The sequence below is a fragment of the Dendrobium catenatum genome, unplaced genomic scaffold (genome assembly GCF_001605985.2).
Source record: "Dendrobium catenatum unplaced genomic scaffold, ASM160598v2 fragScaff_scaffold_146, whole genome shotgun sequence".
In the NCBI taxonomy this organism is placed as follows: Eukaryota; Viridiplantae; Streptophyta; class Magnoliopsida; order Asparagales; family Orchidaceae; genus Dendrobium; species Dendrobium catenatum.
The window spans coordinates 53343-74460 of record NW_021318608.1 but is presented as its reverse complement, the minus strand read 5'-3'; the positions used below and the strand labels follow the sequence as shown (position 1 = coordinate 74460).

The 21118-nt window shown below is 34.8% G+C and overlaps 2 protein-coding genes across 2 annotated transcripts; one reads left to right on the top strand and one right to left on the bottom strand.

Annotated features, from left to right (window-relative positions):
* The first annotated feature begins 1619 nt into the window (after nucleotides 1-1619).
* On the top strand, nucleotides 1620-12657 carry LOC110114343 (acyl-CoA-binding domain-containing protein 1). Its single transcript, XM_020847194.2, has 6 exons — nucleotides 1620-2246; nucleotides 7875-7980; nucleotides 8082-8185; nucleotides 8647-8738; nucleotides 11422-11519; nucleotides 12192-12657. Exons 1-6 carry the CDS (start codon nucleotides 1747-1749, stop codon nucleotides 12357-12359), a joined length of 1068 nt encoding a protein of 355 aa, XP_020702853.1. The 5' UTR covers nucleotides 1620-1746; the 3' UTR covers nucleotides 12360-12657.
* A 1188-nt stretch (nucleotides 12658-13845) lies between these two features.
* LOC110114354 (luminal-binding protein 4) lies at nucleotides 13846-18377 on the bottom strand. The gene is made up of 8 exons (XM_020847207.2): nucleotides 18194-18377; nucleotides 16684-16951; nucleotides 16358-16572; nucleotides 16014-16256; nucleotides 15449-15928; nucleotides 15207-15361; nucleotides 14663-14745; nucleotides 13846-14578 (listed from the first exon to the last, which is right to left on the bottom strand). Exons 1-8 carry the CDS (start codon nucleotides 18240-18242, stop codon nucleotides 14080-14082), a joined length of 1992 nt encoding a protein of 663 aa, XP_020702866.1. The 5' UTR covers nucleotides 18243-18377; the 3' UTR covers nucleotides 13846-14079.
* Nucleotides 18378-21118: the final 2741 nt, after the last annotated feature.

The window sequence follows — 21118 nt, the reverse complement described above, 5'->3', positions numbered from 1 at the left end:
TCATGTGGCTAAGTTTCCTACCATAAGAACTCTTCTAACTATTACACTTGTTAAAAAGTGACAATTGCATCAATTGGATGTAGCCAATGCATTCCTATGTGGAAATCTTGATGAAGCTATATACATGAAACAACCTAAAGGATTTGAAGACAATGCTCATCCTAATCGTGTTTGTCTTATTCGAAAAGCTATATATTGCTTTAAACAAACACCAAGGCAATGGTTTAACACTTTCTCTACCTATATCTGCTCCCTTGGTTTCACTCATGGCAAAGCCGATACGTATCCACTTATTTTTCATAAGAATGACATTCAAATTTATCTACTTATATATGTGGATGATATACTACTTACGCGCAACGACTCTTCTATGATATCCACTATTATTCAACAACTTAACAATCAGTTTTCCATGAAGCATCTCGATACAACAAGCAATTTTTTTGACCATTCAAATATTTCAAAAACAACAATTATATTTCCTATCACAAGAGTCATATGCAAAATCCATTCTACAAATTGTTGGAATGACTACGTGCAAATCTCTTTCCAATCCTTGTTGCACCAAACTACCAACCACCATTCATGCTGATCCACTACTGTCTGATCCGAAAATCTAAGGATAAATTACTGGTTCTTTGCATTATCTTACAATAACAAGACCGAACATCTCATATGCAGTTAATATGCTATGTCAACATATGCATAGCCCAACATCTCAACACACCTACTTACTCAAACGACTACTAAGATATATTAAAAGAACTTTGCATTTCGGCCTTCCCATTTTGAATTGCAAGCTAGAACTAAAATCCTTTTCAGATGCTGATTGGGCAGGAGACAAAAACACTAGACATTCCACATCAGAATATTACACTTTCTTAGGCAATGCATTAATCTCTTGGAGTGTCAAAAAGCAGCATACTGTTGCTTGTTCATCTACATAAGTAGAATACAAGGCTTTAGCGACTGCAAAATTAGATATTATATGGCTTCGTAGGCTTATGCAAGATTTTCATATTCACATTTCTTCTCCAACAGAATTAAGTTGTGATAATACCTCTGCTATAGCTCTTGCAAATGATCATATTTTTTCATGCTAGAAAAAAAACATATATAAATTGATCACCATTTTATTCATGATCGCATTCATTCTCAAACTACCACTATCTCTCTGGTTACTACTCATGATCAAATTGCGGATATACTGATGAAGCATCTATCTAGTCTTTGCTTTCAACTACTAAGGCACAAGCTGTCCATCAGCTTGTGTGGGAGTAATAACAGGCCCATAAATTTACCTTTTGTTATATGTAACAGATTTATCCTAGTCATTACTTATACGTGTACATCTCCTATTCATATGTATTGTCTATAAATACCTCATTGTAGCTGTATGTTGAGACATTGAATACAAGTAAATCTTCCACTCTCATACTCTGTTTTCTTTCTCGCCTTACCTTTCTTCAGTGATCTCATACTTGATTTTATAATCATCCAAATAATTCTAAAATATTTTCTTAAATTGTATGTTTTCAAAAGTAAAAAAAAAAAAAATACTTTTATTTTATTTTTATGAAATTTTGAAATTCGTGTTTTTTAGTTTTTATAGCCTCCGGATTGCCGCATCAAACAACAATTAGGGATTTTCAGTAGCTTCTTTTGAATTTCGTTTGCACTCGATACTGTGATATCCAGAGTTAGCTCCAAGTAGAGCTTTTCTGAAGCTTCAAGCAGACAATCCTGATGGGAGACTGGCAGGAGCTCGCCCAGGCCGTGATCGTTGGGCTTATATTCTCTTATCTCGTCGCCAAGCTTATATCGACGGTTATCTGCTTCCGGCAAGATCATCTCAAGGTTGTCATCGAAAAGGAACCGGTTGGCGAAACACCGGAAGCGGACCAAGCATCGGACGAAGTTAATAAGAAACACGCCGAGGTCCGAAACTCCTCGGCCTCCGATAGTGACAGTTCTAGGGTCAGAGGTGATGATTTTGAGGGTTTTGTGACGGAACAGAGTCTTTTAGGGGAGGATGATGACGATTGGGAAGGAATCGAGAGTACAGAACTGGATGAGATATTTAGCGCGGCCACGGCTTTTGTTGCCGCCACTGCTGCTGATCGGAACTCGACCAAGGTATCCAGTGATGTCCAGCTGCAGCTATACGGTTTTTATAAGATTGCTACCGAAGGTCCCTGCATTGCTCCTCAGCCTTCGGCAATTAAAGTTACCGCTCGCGCCAAGTGGTATGTCACTTAGATCAAAATGATACTTACCTGAACTCTCTTTATAAATATATATTTTTCTGCATTTCTTATGATAACATGTGAAATGATCCTGTGGTTGCGGGTACGGTCTTGAGAAGAGAAATTTTACAAATTCTCTTTGGGAAATCGGCCAGGGATATTTAGTTAGCCAAAAATATTTGAAGAACAGCTGAGTTGAACATGAACATAGATAGTTAGCAGATGATAAAGCTGTTGCTTGCAGTAGTATCACCAATAGGGAAAGAAAATTACTTCATTATAAGAAATGAAGTGCGAATGTCCTTCTGTTAATCTATTTAATTTAAGCTCTTCTAGTCTATGATTAGCGTTTACTCTATCCCTCTTCATCCTCTTGCCAGCAAGGCAAGTAGATATACTCCTGCAAAAGTGTTAGCACACATGGACATTATGCTGCAAGCCAACTTAAGCCTATCGTTGACCATCTACATCAGCAAATGGCTACTGCTCCACTCCTCTGCAACCGCAGACTGCCATCGACGGCAGCACTGATATTCCCGAACCAACTTGTCTACCTTACATCTATATATACACATTCTCTGTAATAAACAATATAGAAAAATATATAGCTGCTACAGTGATACAAAACAGTTTCTGTTTATCTTCCTCTTCTCTATTCTAATATATGTGCAGGTTTCCCTTCAATAAGCACATTTGGCTTGTAGTTGTTTCAATAGAAATGCTGCTTATTTAGATACTTAAAAAATAATGGATCCGCCATTTTGTTCCCATCCCTCCTTCAGCCTTCTTTATTGGGAAGGGAATTGCCTCGTCAGGTTAATTATATACATCTATTTTAATAGGCAGGAGGTACCAGCACATTGATGCACTTATTTTGAAAGCTCACGTTGGGCGATTAATAAAGACTGGAGATGAGTTTTTCAAGGGGTGGATTAAATAGCGGAATGCCCTATCCAAAGTTTTATCCCTCATGGAGACTATATATTATTTGTTCAAGTCTTCCTAAAGGTTTAATCCCCGTATTTAATTACCTTTATGTTTTAAGTAGATAATTGCTGATTAAAGGTTTTTTTGAGGTTCTCTGATTTTCTTAAACATTATAGATGATTCTTCTTTTTTTTTTGTTAATACATGTTCTTACAAAATTTAATTGTTTTTTTGTCTTTGCGGTTGGAGTAAATTGGTGGGAGGTGAGGGATGGCGGTAAATCATGTTAATATCATATGGTTCTATCGCCCACAGTCTCTTGTCGTGCCTCGGTCTAAATAATTAGAAGATATTTATTTATGTGTTTTTAACATGGGAAGCTTTTTTAAGGAAGCATGGGTTCCCTTATCTAAGTGATCACTTAGGAACAAAGGGTTTAGTCGTCCATGTGGTCTCCATATGCCAGGGGTGGAAAACTTATCAAGGAGACTAACTTCATGGTAGATCTATGCAATTGGATGGCTTTTGTCTTATTAGATTGAACCATGCAACTGGCTTGGATATTCAAGCCACTAAGGAACATGTGAATCTTTTGGGAATGTGTGTTTTTGGGAGCTAGTTGATATTGTAGTTTATATGAAATATGAGCCATGACCGCTCAGTTCAAAGACATGTTTACCTTGTTCCTAGTGACCCATAGGCTATAAGCATGGTTAACATAGTTGCATTGATATAAGCTTCTTTGAGGGGCATGGTTGTTTATAGCATTAGTGCCCTTGACCAATTTTAGGTGGAAGGGTAGATGGGATGTTGTATAAAGCGTGTTGTTATCATTGTTTTTTTTAATTATATTTAATATGTTTTAAACAAATTTTTAATATCCTTAGGTGAAGGTTCAACTTATAAGGTTGTCAAGTAGAGGGATTAGTATTCATCTATTTATGATTTAGATTGAAAAACCCAGTGTTGCACTCCTTGTCTGATTTTCTTTTGAAACATCGATGCCTTGAAATCATTCTTTTATGTTGTTGTATTGGGGCATATTAGGTAATTTTAAAATTCTATTAGAATGTCATTTGTTGCTTCTCAAAGAGTGCTTTCATTTAGTAAACGAGGGTTAGACTCCTCCTAGAATAATTTGATCGATTCCTTCAGGTTATACGTCTTTTGGGGTAGATGATGAGCCTTATTTTAAAAATCTCTTATTACCTCGATTTTTTGTTGGGAGATGGGTTTTTGATCTTTATTCATGTTTTGATGCTTAAGAGTAATTATCATATTTGCTTAAAGTCTACAAGACAACACTTATTTGTAACTTGGTTGATTTTATAATCGGAGGCAAGTGGCCACCATCATTTACTCTAACTACATCCAGTCTCCTCCATATACATCGTTTCATCATAATTCGTCTTTAATTAACTTCATCATCCAGGCCATCCACCATCATTTATCTTTAAGGGTGCTTTAGACATGATTTGAGATTTATGCATAGAATTTTCTTTTTGTTGTAATCAATTATTATGAGATTTGAGAATTTGCAGATTCCTCTCTTTTATTCTCTTCCCTCTCTCCTATAGTTTCTCACTAATCCCTAGTTCCTTTCTTTTGTCTCTTTGATATTTTTATTGGGATATCATTTTGAAAGGAAGACGTAGACTTTATTTGCAATCTTAGTTTCCTTTACATTTTGATTGCATCAATTTTTTAATAATGCAAACAAAGCCTACGTCGTCCTTTCAAAATGACATTACACACAAAAATAGAACCAAAACGATATTATTATTTCCCATAATGGCTTAAACAAACACAACAAGGAACACAACACAACACTACTTACAACTTGAAATATAAAGACATAAGAACACCATAGAACTAATCAAGCCTTACAAATTTTTTTTTATGAGAAGAACGATAATGATGGGGTGGAACTTGCGGAGAGAAGAAATAGATAAGAAGTCCGAGACGAATTCATAGAGAGGGAAAAGAGAAAGGGGACTAGCTCGCAAGCTATCCAAGAAGAAACCCGCTAGTTTTTAGCTCCAAAAATCATCACATAACTCACTTAAAATGCCTTAAAACAACCACTATATATAGGAGAAGAGAGGGAGCCAAACAGCCAAAACAGCTGCCCATATTATCCAATCAGCAAAGGGGAGGCAGAAGGCCAAAAGGCAGCCGAAGGGAGCAGCACCCGAAAGGCCAGCATGACACATCCAACAGACAACCAACGCAAGGGGGAAGGAACCGGGCAGGCAGGGGAACCGAAGGGGCAAAACAGAGGGGGATAAACATGGCCAAACAGAGGAAACGAAAGGCCACAGGGGGGATGAACCGACCCCCCCTTTTGCCTACATCACTTTTATATATAAACTAATTATTATAACAAAACATCTTATTTTTAATTTTTTTTCAGCACATTTTAATTTTCCTACCAATTTTTTTTACTATTAAGTGCTTTTCCTTTTGATACTTCGAGCACATATTTTGTAATATTTTTAATATCACTAGCCATTTTTTCTGATATAACATTAGCGCCTTCATGCATAATCAAAATATCAAGATTTTGAATCTTAGCCTCAAAAATATTTTTGTTAGCGTTCTGTAAATGCCCCTCATCCAACCTTAGGAGAATATTATATTTTAATTTTCATATTTCGCCCCTTCATCGTAAAGCCAAAATTAATAAGCGAAGTTAGGTAAATAAACTTTCACTCAAATTAATTTACAATATTTGTAATCTAAATAATCAATTTTTTTATAAGAAAATAATTAATCTGAGTTTTTTAATATGTATTCTTATAACTTACAAGTGATTAGATTTCCATCTATTTCCTTAAATAAAATATTAGTAATTGCAAAATCTAATTTGGTTCTACTACCTTCATTAGATGTTTAAGTCCCATAGCCATCATGAATGTTTTTAAAATCTTCTACCATGCTACCAACATGCCCATTTAAATCAAAACTTTTTATTAATAGATATCTTTTGTAGTAATCCTTGTAAGTCATTCTAAAATTTTAATTTTGAACATTTATCCAAACCTACTAAATAAGCATAAGTACTTATAATATTAATAAATTTAGCAGGACTCCTACATGAATACCATAATTTAAATTCTAAATTCTAAATTATCAATCTACTTAGCTTCTCTTTAACCCATTTAGTTTCATGAATACACAGAATATTTATCTTCCTATGAACTATAATATATATTAATTTCATTATTTTTCTTGTAAGAGAAATTATATTCGAAGTTCCTATCTTAATTCTAGTTTCATGGTCTAGCTTCTTTGTTCACATCCATCCATGATGTGAGAACCCTTACTTATCTAACACAACACCCGAGTGCCAGTGCTGCAGCTCTTGCACATTTTTCACTGTATTCAGGCCATAGAACTCGTCGCTTCCTGGGAACACCCTATCATTAATACAATAAATTAAAGGTTTCATGCTGTGATTTTTCGATAAATTTTACGCGACTGCCTAACGCAATTCTCCATCTTTCTCATCTAGGACTTAGGACCTAACAATAATAGTGTTATAAAAAATTTTAAATTGCCTATCAAGATTCATAGAAATTTTTTAATAACAATGTAATAAAATTTATTAATTTAATAACACAATGTACTAAAGTTTATTAATTTAATAAAAAAAATTAATTGCTGATCAACATTAATATTTATATTAAGATATTATCACTTATCAGAATTATTAAATATAAATGCATTTATTCATACATCCTTGATTATATTTCTGAGGTTATTAGCACATTTACACAGAGTTTTAGTATCTCTAATAGACTAATATGCATATATATAAATATCATTGTTATAAGATTAAGTATTTTTATTACATCAGTAAAGTTTTATTCAAAATAATAGAATTATATATGCTACTAATTTAACTTTAACTTTTTTTTTTCAAGTTAAAAAGAAAGTTTTTCTGATATGTTTGTATAAATATAGATAGATAAATTTTCAAGTTTAGGTGGCTTGAAATAATAATTTTTGTTTTCTCGTCTTCTAAACTTGGTGCGAGTTTCAGATATTTAAGCATGGTTGCCGCTTCTAGTTTCTGGTTTATAAAGTTCTTCTCAAAAGCATATGTTTAGAATTCTTATCAAAAGTATATATATATATATTCAAGTCTAGGCAGCTTGAAATAATAAAATTTGTTTTATCGTCTATTAAAACTTGTGCAACTTTCAGATATTAAGAGTGGTTACCATTTCTAGTTTCTGGTTTATAGAATGCTCAAATGAATATTGTAGAAGATCATTTGTTACTGATTGTTGTACAGAAAACTATATTAATATTAGTGCTAACCTTTTTTTTTTGTTGCCTGTTGCTTGACTCCGGTTAGAAGGTGGATTAATGACTTGAAATGGAAAAAGCCTGTAAAAAATAAAAATGAAAGCTCATAAGGGGTTGTACTACAATGCATGATTTTTTTTTTTAGGGGGGGGCACGTGCCCCCCCTTGCCCCCCTCCCTCCGCCCATGCCTGTTGGTCTGTGGTCTACATTAACTGCACTATAATTGCAACCATAGGATCCATATTCAAGATACTTTCACCCCTTTATAACGCTTTTGTCTTGCCCATTTTGGGGCTTCGATTCACCGTTTTTACTCTTTTTTCTAGCTTCATTTGTGTTGACTTGATTGGAAATCAGCTGATATTAAAAGTTCTGTGATGTACAAGGAATGCCTGGCAAAAACTAGGCGCCATGCCTCCAGAAGAAGCTATGCAAAAGTATATTGAAACTGTGGAGGAGCTTTTTCCTTCTTGGTTAAGTGCTTCAGCAATGGCAAGTTTTAAAATTTCTCATCTAGTTTATATTTCTTGCCAGTTATTATCCTTTCGTACCTTCTATTACCATTTTAATGTTAAAAATGCTGTGTTGTCTAGAAAAATAAGCATGAAGATACCTCCTCGTCTAGTTCGGCCACACAAGGAACAATGGGGCCAGTTTTCAGCAGTTTAATTCTTGAGGATGGATCAGAAAATGATCTGTAAGTTTCTTCCTAGCAGTCAACTTTTCCACGTGTCTCTTTGTGTTTGTAGTGCAGGGGAGTTAGCGGTTCATTTAGTTGTCTGCGTTTGCCATATTTTTAAGAATTGTATTGCCTTACTCTAGTGTTGATACTTCATCGTTTTGGGGCCACCAAATTTATTTTGCAAACCTGATTTTCATCTATTATTCTTTTCGTGCTTCGGTCGTGCAATTTAGAAATGGTATAACCAGTATATGCAGAATTTTTTTGTGAGCCATTAGAAGTTTTACTCAGAGAAATAGATGGCAATTGTTCCTGTAAACACCAGTTGTATGTATAACAAGAAATGTTATTAGGTTTGATGTACTGTAAAATGGAAACGAATGCTTTGTTGAACATAGAAGCTGCTTCTGTGCTTCAGAACTCTAACATAAAAAAGTGAAAAATAACTGATTTTTAGTTTCTTTAAATGCATACAGAAGGCTAGATGCAATTCATGTTTCGGCTAGAGAAGGAGAAGTTGATAGTTTATTGAAGAGCATTGAGAACGGTGCTTCAGTGAATCTGAGAGGTTAGCTATTTCGAAGTTTTACACTTTTTATTCATTTATGGTTGTGGAATTGATGCCTAAATTCGAGTGATAATGATTATATGAAGAAAAAATCTAAATTGTACCAGGGTCGGTGGTACCTAGCTATTTACTTCTGGTGACCCTGTGGTACCTAGCTATTTACTTCTGGTTTAACTGCTAAAATTCCATTATATATAATACTTGTGAAGTACCTAGCTGCTTTTTTTTGTGATTTTGCGCATTTAAAGTCTGTTATAGTAACAATACCTAGCTAGTTGCTTCATAAAAAATAATATATGTGGAGTTTCTAACTTGTTACTTAAGAAACAAATGCAATATATGTGAAGTCTTTGTGTGATTTTAATCATTTAAACTTTATTATTACAACAGTACATAGCTGGGCACTTCACAAAAAGCACTATATAAGAAGCGCCTTATTGTGAATGGTATTATGCATTTAAAGTACCTTGCTATTTACTTTTGGCATTATAAATTTAAAGTTCATTATAGTAGCAATATATTGTTACTTCATAAATAAATATATATATATAGCTGTTAACTTGTGATTTTAAATATTTAAAATCTAGTACAATAGCAACATCTAGCTATCTGTTTTGCCAAAAAAATAAGAAGAACCAAACTGTGAACTTTTGATTTTTAACGTTAAAAGTCTATTATAGTAGATGTAACTAGCTAAAAAATAATAATATATGTGAAATAACTATCTGTTTATTTGTGATGTTAAGCATTCAAAGTCCATTATAATTGTTGTACCTAGCTCGTTATTTTATATAAAAATAATATATTTGAAGTACCTAGTTATCTACTTGTGATTTTAAGTATTTAAAGAAAATTATAGTCGTAGTACTTAGTTTGGTATTTCATCAAAAACTTTTCTACCAAATTATCTTTCTATAGATATTCTATCTAGGAAACTGTTAGACCAGTCCACTGGACCGGTCCAGCCGGTCCAGGCGGGACCGGTTCACGGGTTCCTGCTGTGGACAGCCATTTGGCTGCTGTTTGTTCGCCGATTTTGGTTAGGTTACTTGCGAACTCAAGTATTTCCTATCAGAAACCATATAATAAAAATAGTTGGAGCCCTTGCTGCAATTATTGGAAAGGGATCTATAAAACTAATAATTTCCCTTCCCTTGTCATATGCTCCTTCACGTACAAAAATTATCCATGAATATGTTATATATTCAAAAACAGACGTATGATAGAATTTGTATTGCAATATTTTTTATCCTACTCATTACTTTTTTCAAGATTGAATGACGAGGAAGATGATTAGAAATGCTAACGAATAAGGACAGTACATATGGACTCATATTATAAGAGTCACATATCCTATTCTCATTTATCTAAAAATTTTGATACTAAAAGTGCACAAATGTGGCTTCATCACATTGAAATGGGTCATCCATCTACTACATTCCGTGTTTCCAACATTATTTGATAAAATGAAAATGGAAGAGCTTCTGTGTGAGGATCGTTAAATAGCTGAACACCATAAAGTTTCCAACCACCAAAGTTACAAAGAAATCTCATATTTTTTTCCCAAATTAACATCAATGTTTGGGGACCATCTCGTCCCTAATATTAATGTTGCTAGATGGTTTATTGCTTTTATAGACAATTTCTCATGCACAACTGATACAACTATATTTTGCTTGCAAAGTTGCCAATCCAACATTGTGGATATACTGGCAATTTGTGGGCATGTTTAAGGGCAGAAACATCTCTCCAATTTTTTTGGGAAGTAAATGCATGTAAGTTGTCAAATATCTTCATTTATTATTATATAATTAATAGTTTTCATATGTAGAATTTACTAAGAGTGGCCTAGAATCCTGCTATATAAATAGAGCGGAAAAACCTCCAATGAAATAGACATAAAATTCAAATCATCATTTATCCTCTCTTAAAAAATGATTTGCACAAAATAAGCATAACACCTATTGCAACTATTAATGATACTGATGCGCTTCAAGTGCAGGCTGAAATTTCCCAAAACCTGTAACAGATTTTGCTCTCAGCTTTCTATTCCCAACCACTACAATCTGAGAATTTTCTCTCAGATTTTTTTGTGGAAAGCTGAGGCACGTTTCTCAGCCTTTCTCTTCTCCATTAAGGCTAGGCTTCTCCTTCAATCTTCTCTAGACCCTTGTCTACTGGAACCTGAGAATTTTTCCCAGGTTTTGAATAAAAATCTGAAGAAAAATTTCAGATTTTGTCCATCTACCATAGCAAAGCGTTTTTTTTCGTTCTACATCAGATACTGCATGAAAAGGATTTTAAAATCAATTTCAAATAGTTGGAAAAGGTTAATGATGATGATGATTTGATGACCTAAATGCTCCTTTCGTGAATGATTCCTACTGATTCATTGGGCATATAGGAAACTTAACACTTTCATAATTCAAAAAAGCTTTTCAAGCTACGTGGAAATTTTCCTTATTTAGAATTTGAAACTTCTTAATATCATATCGTTGCTTTTTTTTTTTTTATAATTTTCTTGATTGAAATGCCAAATTGTAGTTCAATTTGAAATTCTTTTCTGACTCTGAAATGGTTCAAGGAGATGGACTGAGCTTCTTATTGATACTTGACTGTTCCCTTTGTCCTATTTCTCCATGCATCTTTAAATTTTTTTTAAATGTCTTTGTCCTGACTCCAGACAGCGAAGGTAGGACCCCACTGCATTGGGCTGTAGATCGTGGCCACCTAAAGATTGTTGAAATACTACTCAGCAAAAGTGCAGATGTGAACGCTAAGGTAAACGCCATAACTGAAATAACCTAGTAGTTAATTTGCATAAAAGCCTTCAATTTCATATCTGCTATTCTCTTATTTAGAAATTTAGTTTCAGCACTTCACTGAAAGTTCTAATCTTGTTATGTTATACCGGCTTTGAATGCAAGTTCTAGCCATTTGAAACCATCGAATATTTGCTTGACATGGGGGATTTACATACATACCACTTTATTTCATACTATTTACATATAATACTCAAAACTTTAATATTACATTCTTATCACTCATATAAACTTTTAGTATCAAATGAATCACTCTTATATTTCATTCTTACCACCCATACCACTCTATAAACTTTAATATTTTATTTCATGCACCCGTATTTGTTCTATGAGTGGTAGGTATGTATATTAAAGTTTCAAGTATTAAATATGTAAATAGCATGAAATAAAGTGGTAAGATTATTACGTGCGGTATCCGGACTGTCCGGAGGCAAATTTGGACGCGCCATGTCACTTGTATGCACTGGGCCCTGGGTGACGTGGCGCATCCGATGCTGCATGTAATAATTTTCCCCTTTTTTGGAGGCCCTCACGGTACCTTTTGTTACCAAATAAACCAAAATACGTTCATTTGTCCATTCAATTTCAAGCACTTCCAAATGCCTCAATAATTTTCATCCTATTTGATTAGGACAATGAAGGCCAGACCTCTCTACATTATGCTGTAGTTTGTGAGAGAGAAGCCTTCGCCGAGTTGCTTGTCAAAAATGGTGCTGATCCCGAAATGAAGGATGAGGAGGGCAATTCCCCAAGCGACCTTTGCAGTTCGCCTTGGAATTTTTTGACTTCTGCAAAGTAGTTCATTTGAGAAATAAGAAATCCTAAACAAAAAAAAAAAAAAAAAAACAAAAAAAAAAAAAAAAAAAAAAAAACCCTAAAAAGTGACTTTTTATCCTGGTGTGCATATCAGCCTTTCTCTCTGCCTGCTTAAGGCTGACTTCAGTTGATAGGTTTGCTTATCTAGTTTCGGTTTTACATTTCCTCCTATAAGAGCCCAGTTTTTTTGGTGGCCAACTTGTATTTCATTATCCGTGACGAGCAAAATTGTCAGAATCTCATCAAACAAATCAGTTTATCCAACGGTTCCATTTCAGCTACTCCGCCTTTTGTTTTAAACTTTGTATTACTTGTAATTGAAACGACCGTTGAGCTCTTTTGGTTTTTATGCTGGAGTAATTATTGTGTCCGGACACCGAACGCGTCCAGAGATCAATAACAAAGCGTCACGTCACTTGGGCACTCGGTATGCTCGGTATTCTGTCCGGACATAATAATTTTTCATTGTAAGGCGTTTTATTTCTTGTATATATAAGTGGTTGCTTAAGATCATGTTAACGTTTTTTACTTGACGAGTGCCTTGAAAATTAGATATAAATTTTATAAAACATAATTGGGTCAGATATGAATCTGAATTTTTTCAATAAAAAACTGATTGATAGATAAGAATATCATAATTGGGTCAGATATGATATTTCTTTATTAGATTTAATCAAGAATTTGACTTTTAATAGGACACAATTAGGGCTGCAAACGAACCGAGCCGAGCTGAGTATGTGAGTGTTCATGTTTGTGTTTGTTTAACATTAGCTTGTTCATGTTTGGTTCGTGTTTGATTCGAGCTTTATTATTTGTGTTCATGTTTGGTTCGTTTAATTTAAGTGTGTTCATGTTTGGTTCATGTTCGTTTGTTTAGTGCTTATCGAGCTTTAAACAAGCTATGTTCGTGAACATATTTCGCAAACAATCTATTGAACAAGCAAATCTTAAATTTATTCATGAACATCCTAAACAAAGAATCTAACCAACATGGACAAATATGAAATGTTTCTTGTTATTAATAAAAAAATAATTATATTATTATGTTATAATTAAAGTTTTTATATAATGTATATTTATCAATTTTATAATAACATATTATTTAAGTTTTTATCGAGCGGTTTTAATCGAACTCGAATCGAGCTTTTTATCGAGCTTGTTCATGAACATCAACTGATGTTGTTCGCGAACATAAACGAGCTGAACGCATTAGTGTTCAAGCTTGTTTATTTAAGAATTGAGTATTTAAAATATTGCTCAAGTTTGTTTGTTAGTTAATTAAACGATCATGAACGAGCTTTAATCGAACCGAACAACGAGTAGTTCGTCAAACGTTTGGTTCGCTTGCAGCCCTAGACACAATGGAGAAAAATGATTCATGTTGGGTTATAGTGGGATAAAAACTTGATGTTGTTGTTGGAAGAGCTATAAAAAAAAAAACTGCACGGGAATTTTCACCACAACGTAGATCCAACAATCGATGACTCTATAAACCAAAGCCATATAATATAGCTATGTTAGTCGACGCAAATTACAGAAGTGAAGTATCCATATCTAAAGTTCGTTAAAAACAAAAAAAGTAATAAAACAGCTACAAATGGTTGCTCGGCCAAATGCCTTTAAAGCTACGCTAATAAAAAATACATAGGCAATCTAAATCTTTCTATTCCGTCTAAATCTCCAAAAAAGGAATCCGAAATCATTCAGAGCTCATCATGAGAATCATCATCACTGCTATCCGAGCCACCTCCAGGGGCACCACCTGATCTCTGGTAGACTTTAGAGATGACAGGGTTGCAGACAGCCTCGACCTCCTTCAATTTCTCCTCAAAATCTTCCTTTTGACCATCCTGATTCTCATCAAGCCATTCTAAAGCATCCTTGAGAGCCGCATCGATCTTCTCTTTCTCATCGTTTTCGATCTTGTCGGCGAGTTTGTCCTTGTCATTGATAGTGTTCTTCATGTTGTACACATAAGTCTCAAGCTGGTTCCTGGCATCAATCTTCTCCTTCACCTTCTTATCCTCCTCTGCGAACTCCTCTGCTTCCTTCACCATGCGATCAATCTCTTCCTGGCTGAGGCGGCCTTTGTCGTTGGTGATGGTGATCTTTTCCGACTTGCCAGATGCCTTGTCCTCAGCCCTGACGTTGAGTATGCCATTGGCATCAACTTCAAAAGTGACCTCGATCTGCGGTGTCCCTCTGTTCCAACAGAATATATTCTTATTAATTAAAACAAGAGGTGGCGCGCAAAAGTTTTGTCATTAGAGATGGAAGATGGCAAACCTAGGTGCTGGAGGAATGCCAGTGAGGTCAAACTTCCCAAGCATCCTGCAGTCCTTTGTGAGACTTCTCTCCCCTTCAAAAACCTGCAGAGCATTAAGAAGAAGCATTCGTAATCTGCATGTAAGAATACAAAGCTAATTGGCATGATAGCAGAGCCATGCATTCGATACTCATAACCATACCCACCCTTATGGGTATTGGTGGGTGCTCAACAACGGGGAATAAATCGATTTACATTGCTAATCACCATGTATCTTATATTACTACAATCTTCACTACGTAATATGCAACACTTAAAAACGATGCGACTACGGTATATTCTGATATGCATTTTAAAAGTTTACAATCAGAGCAAAGGACAACAAGCCTCAAGGCCATTAATCTGTGGCAGACTGTGTTCAAAAAGCATGGAAAGTGGATGGGTATGGCATCCCGAAAAGTCACCATGGGTGGGCGAAGCCCGTCCGAGTAAAACATGGGTACCCAACCAGGACCCCATGTAAAGCTCTGCATGATAGTAATGTGAGGAGAAGTGATTTTGTACCTGAATGGATACAGTAGTCTGTTGATCCTGGTAGGTTGTGAAAACCTGAGATTTCTTGGTCGGGATAACAGTGTTTCGTGGAATCAATTTGGTCATGACTCCACCAACAGTCTCGATACCGAGGGTTAACGGTGCAACATCAAGAAGGAGAATATCTGGATGAGGATATTAGAAGATAATTTTTTGTGCAAAATTTTTTATTGGATTTAGAAAAACTGTTCAGTAAGAGAAGGCAAAAGTACCTTTAGTCTCCTCGCCACCTTCACCACTTAAAATGCCTCCTTGAACAGCGGCACCATAGGCAACGGCTTCATCAGGGTTGACCCCCTTGTTTGGCTCTTTGCCATCAAAGTAATCCTTCAAAAGCTGCTGAACCTTTGGAATTCTGGTGCTCCCACCAACAAGAACAATTTCATCAATCTGGTGCTTCTCAAGACCAGCATCTTCCATGGCCTTCTTCACAGGCCCCATAGTCTTCCTGAATAGGTCATTGTTTAGTTCCTCAAATCTGGCGCGTGTCAGAGGCTCAGAGAAGTCCATGCCATCATAGAGGGCTTCAATTTCTACACGAACTTGGTGCTGGTTGCTCAGTGCTCTCTTAGCACGCTCACATTCTCTCCTCAGCTTGCCTAGAGCACGATTATCCTTGCTGATATCCTTTCCATGCTTCTTTTTGATCAATTTAATGAAGTACTCCATTATTCTTTGATCAAAATCCTCACCTAACAAGAGCAGAAAAATTCTTGCATCTATAGTTATTGAACTAATTAAAAGTAAAAGGCATCATGGGATTAAAGGTTGTAGTACCTCCAAGATGAGTATCACCATTTGTTGCCAAGACCTCAAAGACTCCATTGTCAATGGTTAGGATACTAACATCGAATGTACCACCACCAAGGTCAAAGACAAGAATGTTCTTCTCACCACCTTTCTTATCAAGACCGTACGCAATGGCAGCAGCAGTTGGTTCGTTGATGATTCTAGCCACATTCAAGCCAGCAATTATGCCAGCGTCCTTTGTTGCTTGCCTTTGAGCATCATTAAAGTAAGCTGCAGCATAAAAATACCAGTTTAGATGAGGTTGCCTATCATCAAATGAGGAGGTTTAGTACTTATGCAGCAATATTTGATATTCCCACAATATTATTTACCTGGAACAGTCACAACAGCATCCTTGATTTTCTTCCCAAGGTATGCCTCAGCTGTCTCCTTCATCTTAGTCAGAATCATGGCACTGATCTCTTCGGGACTAAAGATCTTAGTTTCACCATCCTTGATCTTGACTTGGATATAAGGTTTACCATCTTTGTTCACAATCTTGTAAGGAACAAGCTTCATGTCTCGCTGTACTTCCTTGTCCTCAAACCTACAACAAGAAGCTTGAAATTGTTAATAAAGCGCATTTCCTGACGTAATTTAAGTAAGAAAGGAAAGGAAATGCTTAAGATATATTTAAAGAAGGGTTTATTAAAGTTACTTTCTTCCAATAAGTCTTTTGACATCAAAAATAGTTCTCTCGGGATTCACTGCAGCTTGGTTCTTGGCTGCCTCACCGATCAACCTTTCAGTGTCAGTGAAAGCCACCCATGAAGGAGTGATGCGGTTGCCCTGGTCATTTGCTATAATTTCGACATGACCATTCTTGTAGACACCAACACATGAGTAAGTTGTACCAAGATCAATACCAATGACTGTGCCCAACTTGGTGGCTTCCTCCTTTGCAATTGAAATTGCAAATAAGCAACCTGCAAAAACGGATGTCAAAACAAATATTCTTGCTTTAATTGTGTGTCAATTACATTCACAATGACGGAATTGTATTCCTATTTTTTATTGCATCTTAACCATGTGAATTAATTAGTATGCATCCAGGGTTTTATCACATCAATAATATGACAAACCTTATGCACATAATAACCAAGTTTTTATCATGATCCACACAAGTCAAGAATGATAATGGCTACAACTTGAACTAACATCTAAGTAATTTGAAAACATCTTATCACTGAGTAAGAGGAAGAATGCCAAAAATTAAGCTGGATATGCAAGGAATTGTTACAAATTGAAAATTTCATTAAAGTCAGAATGGGTAAATGATGCCACATAGAACAAACAGCATGAAAGAAACTTCCACTAACTTCAGTTTAAATAGGTTAAATTGCAATAGATATGCCAAATGATGGAACCAAACACGGATAAATGAGCGAACATGCACGTTATAGCATTTAGTACCGCTGAAGCAGCTACTTGCATTTGGAAGAACAATTGATTATATAAAATGCATCCAAAGATATTGCATCTTGATTCAACCATAATCTTCATTACTGATAATCACAGGGAATTGGTTACTAGAATACATCCAAAGAATTTGCAGCTTGATCCAATTATGCACAAGATTTTAGTGAATTTGATCACAAGGATAATCCTTAACTCTGATTGGATGACTATAGCTAAACAACAGAGCTAAATTTCATGCAAGCGTCATAACTGCACCCGTGGCATAGATAAATCATGTTGAGAACCACATATTATTTGTTTCATGCTTCAAATTTAAGCCTAACTGAGCATAAATGACAGTTTCCCTTAAATACAAAAAAAAAAAACATTTTAGAAAAATCAGTAGGGTTTCTTACTGGACCTTCATGGCTTCATTGATCGTTAGTAATTGACATTGTGAACAATAAACAGCCCTTACAAAATCTAGCAATCATCGCGAAATCCAGACTCCGCAACTCACCACTTGATCACGATTAATACAAAGATTACAAAACAAGTTACTGATGCCTCAACGACATCATCTGCACTAAAAGCAAATAAAACCAGCTACCGGAACTGACAGGAAAGCACAAGGATCCGACGACTTACGCTCTAGAAACACATCATGCCAACCACTAATCACAAAAAACGAAGCATGTAGAAGGTTCCCAAAAACTAGATGGTATGTTCAACTAGTCAGCAAAACAAAGTGATCTGCTCGCAAAACGTACCTGCAAGAAGAAGACCTAACACGACCCAATTGCGCATCGGCCGCGCCATCGCTCCGCTGGTACCCCCTCCTTCGATGAAAGCTCAGAGAGTCAGAGCCGAATAGACCAATAGATCCACGGAACTCTCTCGCTCTATATCCGAAATACTTCTCAGAACTCCCGATCACTTATTAGCTCCTAGAAGGGTCAGGCAGTCGGGCTCTATTTATATAGAAGCCGAGCAGGACGGATGACCGTTTTCGTCGAGGAGGCGACATGTCATCTTCGATTACGTGGACCAATAAAATTTCGATTAACACATCTTCCCTCCAATGATGGTTGATGCGGCGTTTGAGTGATCTGGATGGTCCATCATGAGTTCTTAAAGATCTGACGGTAGGAATGCCATGTAGCCGGGAGAGAATTCCAGACTTCCAGTGAACCAAAGCTATCGGCGTATTGGAGCTTAGGAAGAAAAGTAATTAAAAAGTAACAGATTTAAGCTTCGTTTGGGACGGCCTTTTTATTGCTTTCTAAAACAGAGTTTTAGTACAAATTTTTTTATTTTCGTACTAAAATTTCATTTTAGAAAGCAATAAAAAAATCGTCCCAAACGAAGCCTTATAATCAAATCAAGTAGAATAAATAAGCTTAGGAGATAATTTAAAAATGAGTAAAAAAAAAAACTATTTTCAGAATTAAAAAATGGGTGGAAGTGAGTAGAATGCAGGTTTTTGTATATATATATATATATTTTCGTTTTATTTATAAACTTTTATTTACATGAATTTCGTATTAAACTCATAAAATTTTGTACGTTAATTGTAAAAAGAAAAGACTAAATAAAGAATAAAAATTATATCAGCTTAAAATGAAATTTAGCATTGTGTAAAATTTTTATTTGACTAAGTAAAAATTATATATTATTTCTACAATTACTTTTACTATAGATATATTTTCATTCATAGTTTCATCACTTTCTGCATCAGTTTAGAATAAAATAATTATTCATGTGGTAATTAAAAAATATTAAGCATGTATATGTTATGATATATATTTGAATATTTATTAAACTATTAATTTAAATAATTATTATGTAACCCATAAGTTATTAAAATATATAATTTTTTATTAAAATATTTTTTATAAATAAACCGAAAAGTATATATAAAGAGCTTAAATTCAAAAAACGATTTTCCGTATTTTACAGGATGTGGAAAATGGTTTGCCGCATTCTATTGAATGTGAAAAATGGTTTAACCCATTCTATTGAATGTGGAAAATGATTTACCAAATGCATTAAACACTTCCACCAATTCTTTAATCTGGAAAATAGTTTTCCGCTTTTGCACCTTTTTAAAATTATCTCTTGTTTAGGAGATGATTTTTCTGAGAAGCCCTCTGTGTAGCGAATTTTTATTTGGTTCGGTTGACCGGATGCGAGAAGCATCCGGTCGGAGGACGTAATAATTGTTCCTGTGTCGCACCTCTTGTTTATATTTAAAAAGATTTGATTAGAAAGTATGAGAAATGACATTTTTATTAAATTTAAATAAAAAATTAATTCTTAATATGGTATAATGGAGAAAAAAAGATCCCTCTAAGTGGGATAAATACTTGATATTACTTTTGTTGTAGTTGTAAAATAGAATGTAAAAAGAGTGTTCAAGTTATTTAGATGAGTGCAAATTATGTATTTGTGATTATTTTTTATCTGTTTGATACAAAGCAAAATAAATGTAATGTAAAGCTTAACAATAGTGATAACGGTTGTTGTACGTCATCAGATGGTGGCAGTGGGCAATTGAGCATTGACTGGTGGTGAAAGTTGAGTCAACTTGCGATGCGATGTATTTGAATTTAGTTAAAAATGGATGAATTTTGAATACATAAAAATGAACAACATAGTGAATTAACAATTTACAAAAATTTCACTCTGTAATCCCACTTCATCCATCCAAACATAAAAATCCATAAAACTAATGCATTTAAAATACTTAATAAACACTTTTAGTCAAATAAAACATTCATAATTAAAAGAATCTTATATTTGTTGATCCTAGAACATTCACAATGGTAGAGAGATATAGAATTGAGAGTTCAAATTTTGTATGAAGATCCATCACACAACAAAACATCCACGACTAGTACTGGCGACGGAGGTTGGAGGGACTATAGTCGGCGGGCGGCAGAGCTTGCGAAGGAACACTTAGGCACAATCAAGTTAGGTACATGAGCTATGCCTAGTTAGATCTTGTTTAATATTGTCTTATCGCTCCACATCATAGCTTCATCGTTGCCATTTTGCCTGTATTATTGCTATCATCACTCATCCCTATTCGTGCTGCCATGATTGTTTTGTATCACAAGAAAGCTACACTTATTATAGATGTTGCAATAACAATTAAGTTTGATGCCACGATCATCATTGCTGAGACAATTAGAGTCGCCACCACAGTCATTATCAATGCTACAATCATCAAATCTTTTTTATTAGGATCATAAATGCCTTACAATTTCAGCATATGGTTTGAATCTTGGAACAATTAAAATAGACTAAGGCTTCGTTTGAGATAGCGTTCTTACTACTTCTTAAAGTAATTTTTTAGTATAAAAGATTTAATTTTTATACTAAATTGTTGCTTTAAGAAGCTGTAAGAAAGTGTCCCCAAACGAAGCCTAGTGCTTCATTCTTACTGCTTTCTAACTTCGCTTTCTAGAGAAAAAATTCCTAAATTAGATATTTTTTGTACTAAAAAAATGTTTTTGAAAGCAATAAGAAAATTGTCTCAAAAGAAACCTAAAATATCTATTAAAACTACTTTGCTATTTTATTTATAAGTCAACCATGCAATTAATGTAAAAATATTGTCGAAGGATCGTCTCACATAATGAATCCATTAACCAAAAATAATAACTCATTATCATAAATAATGCCACTTCAAT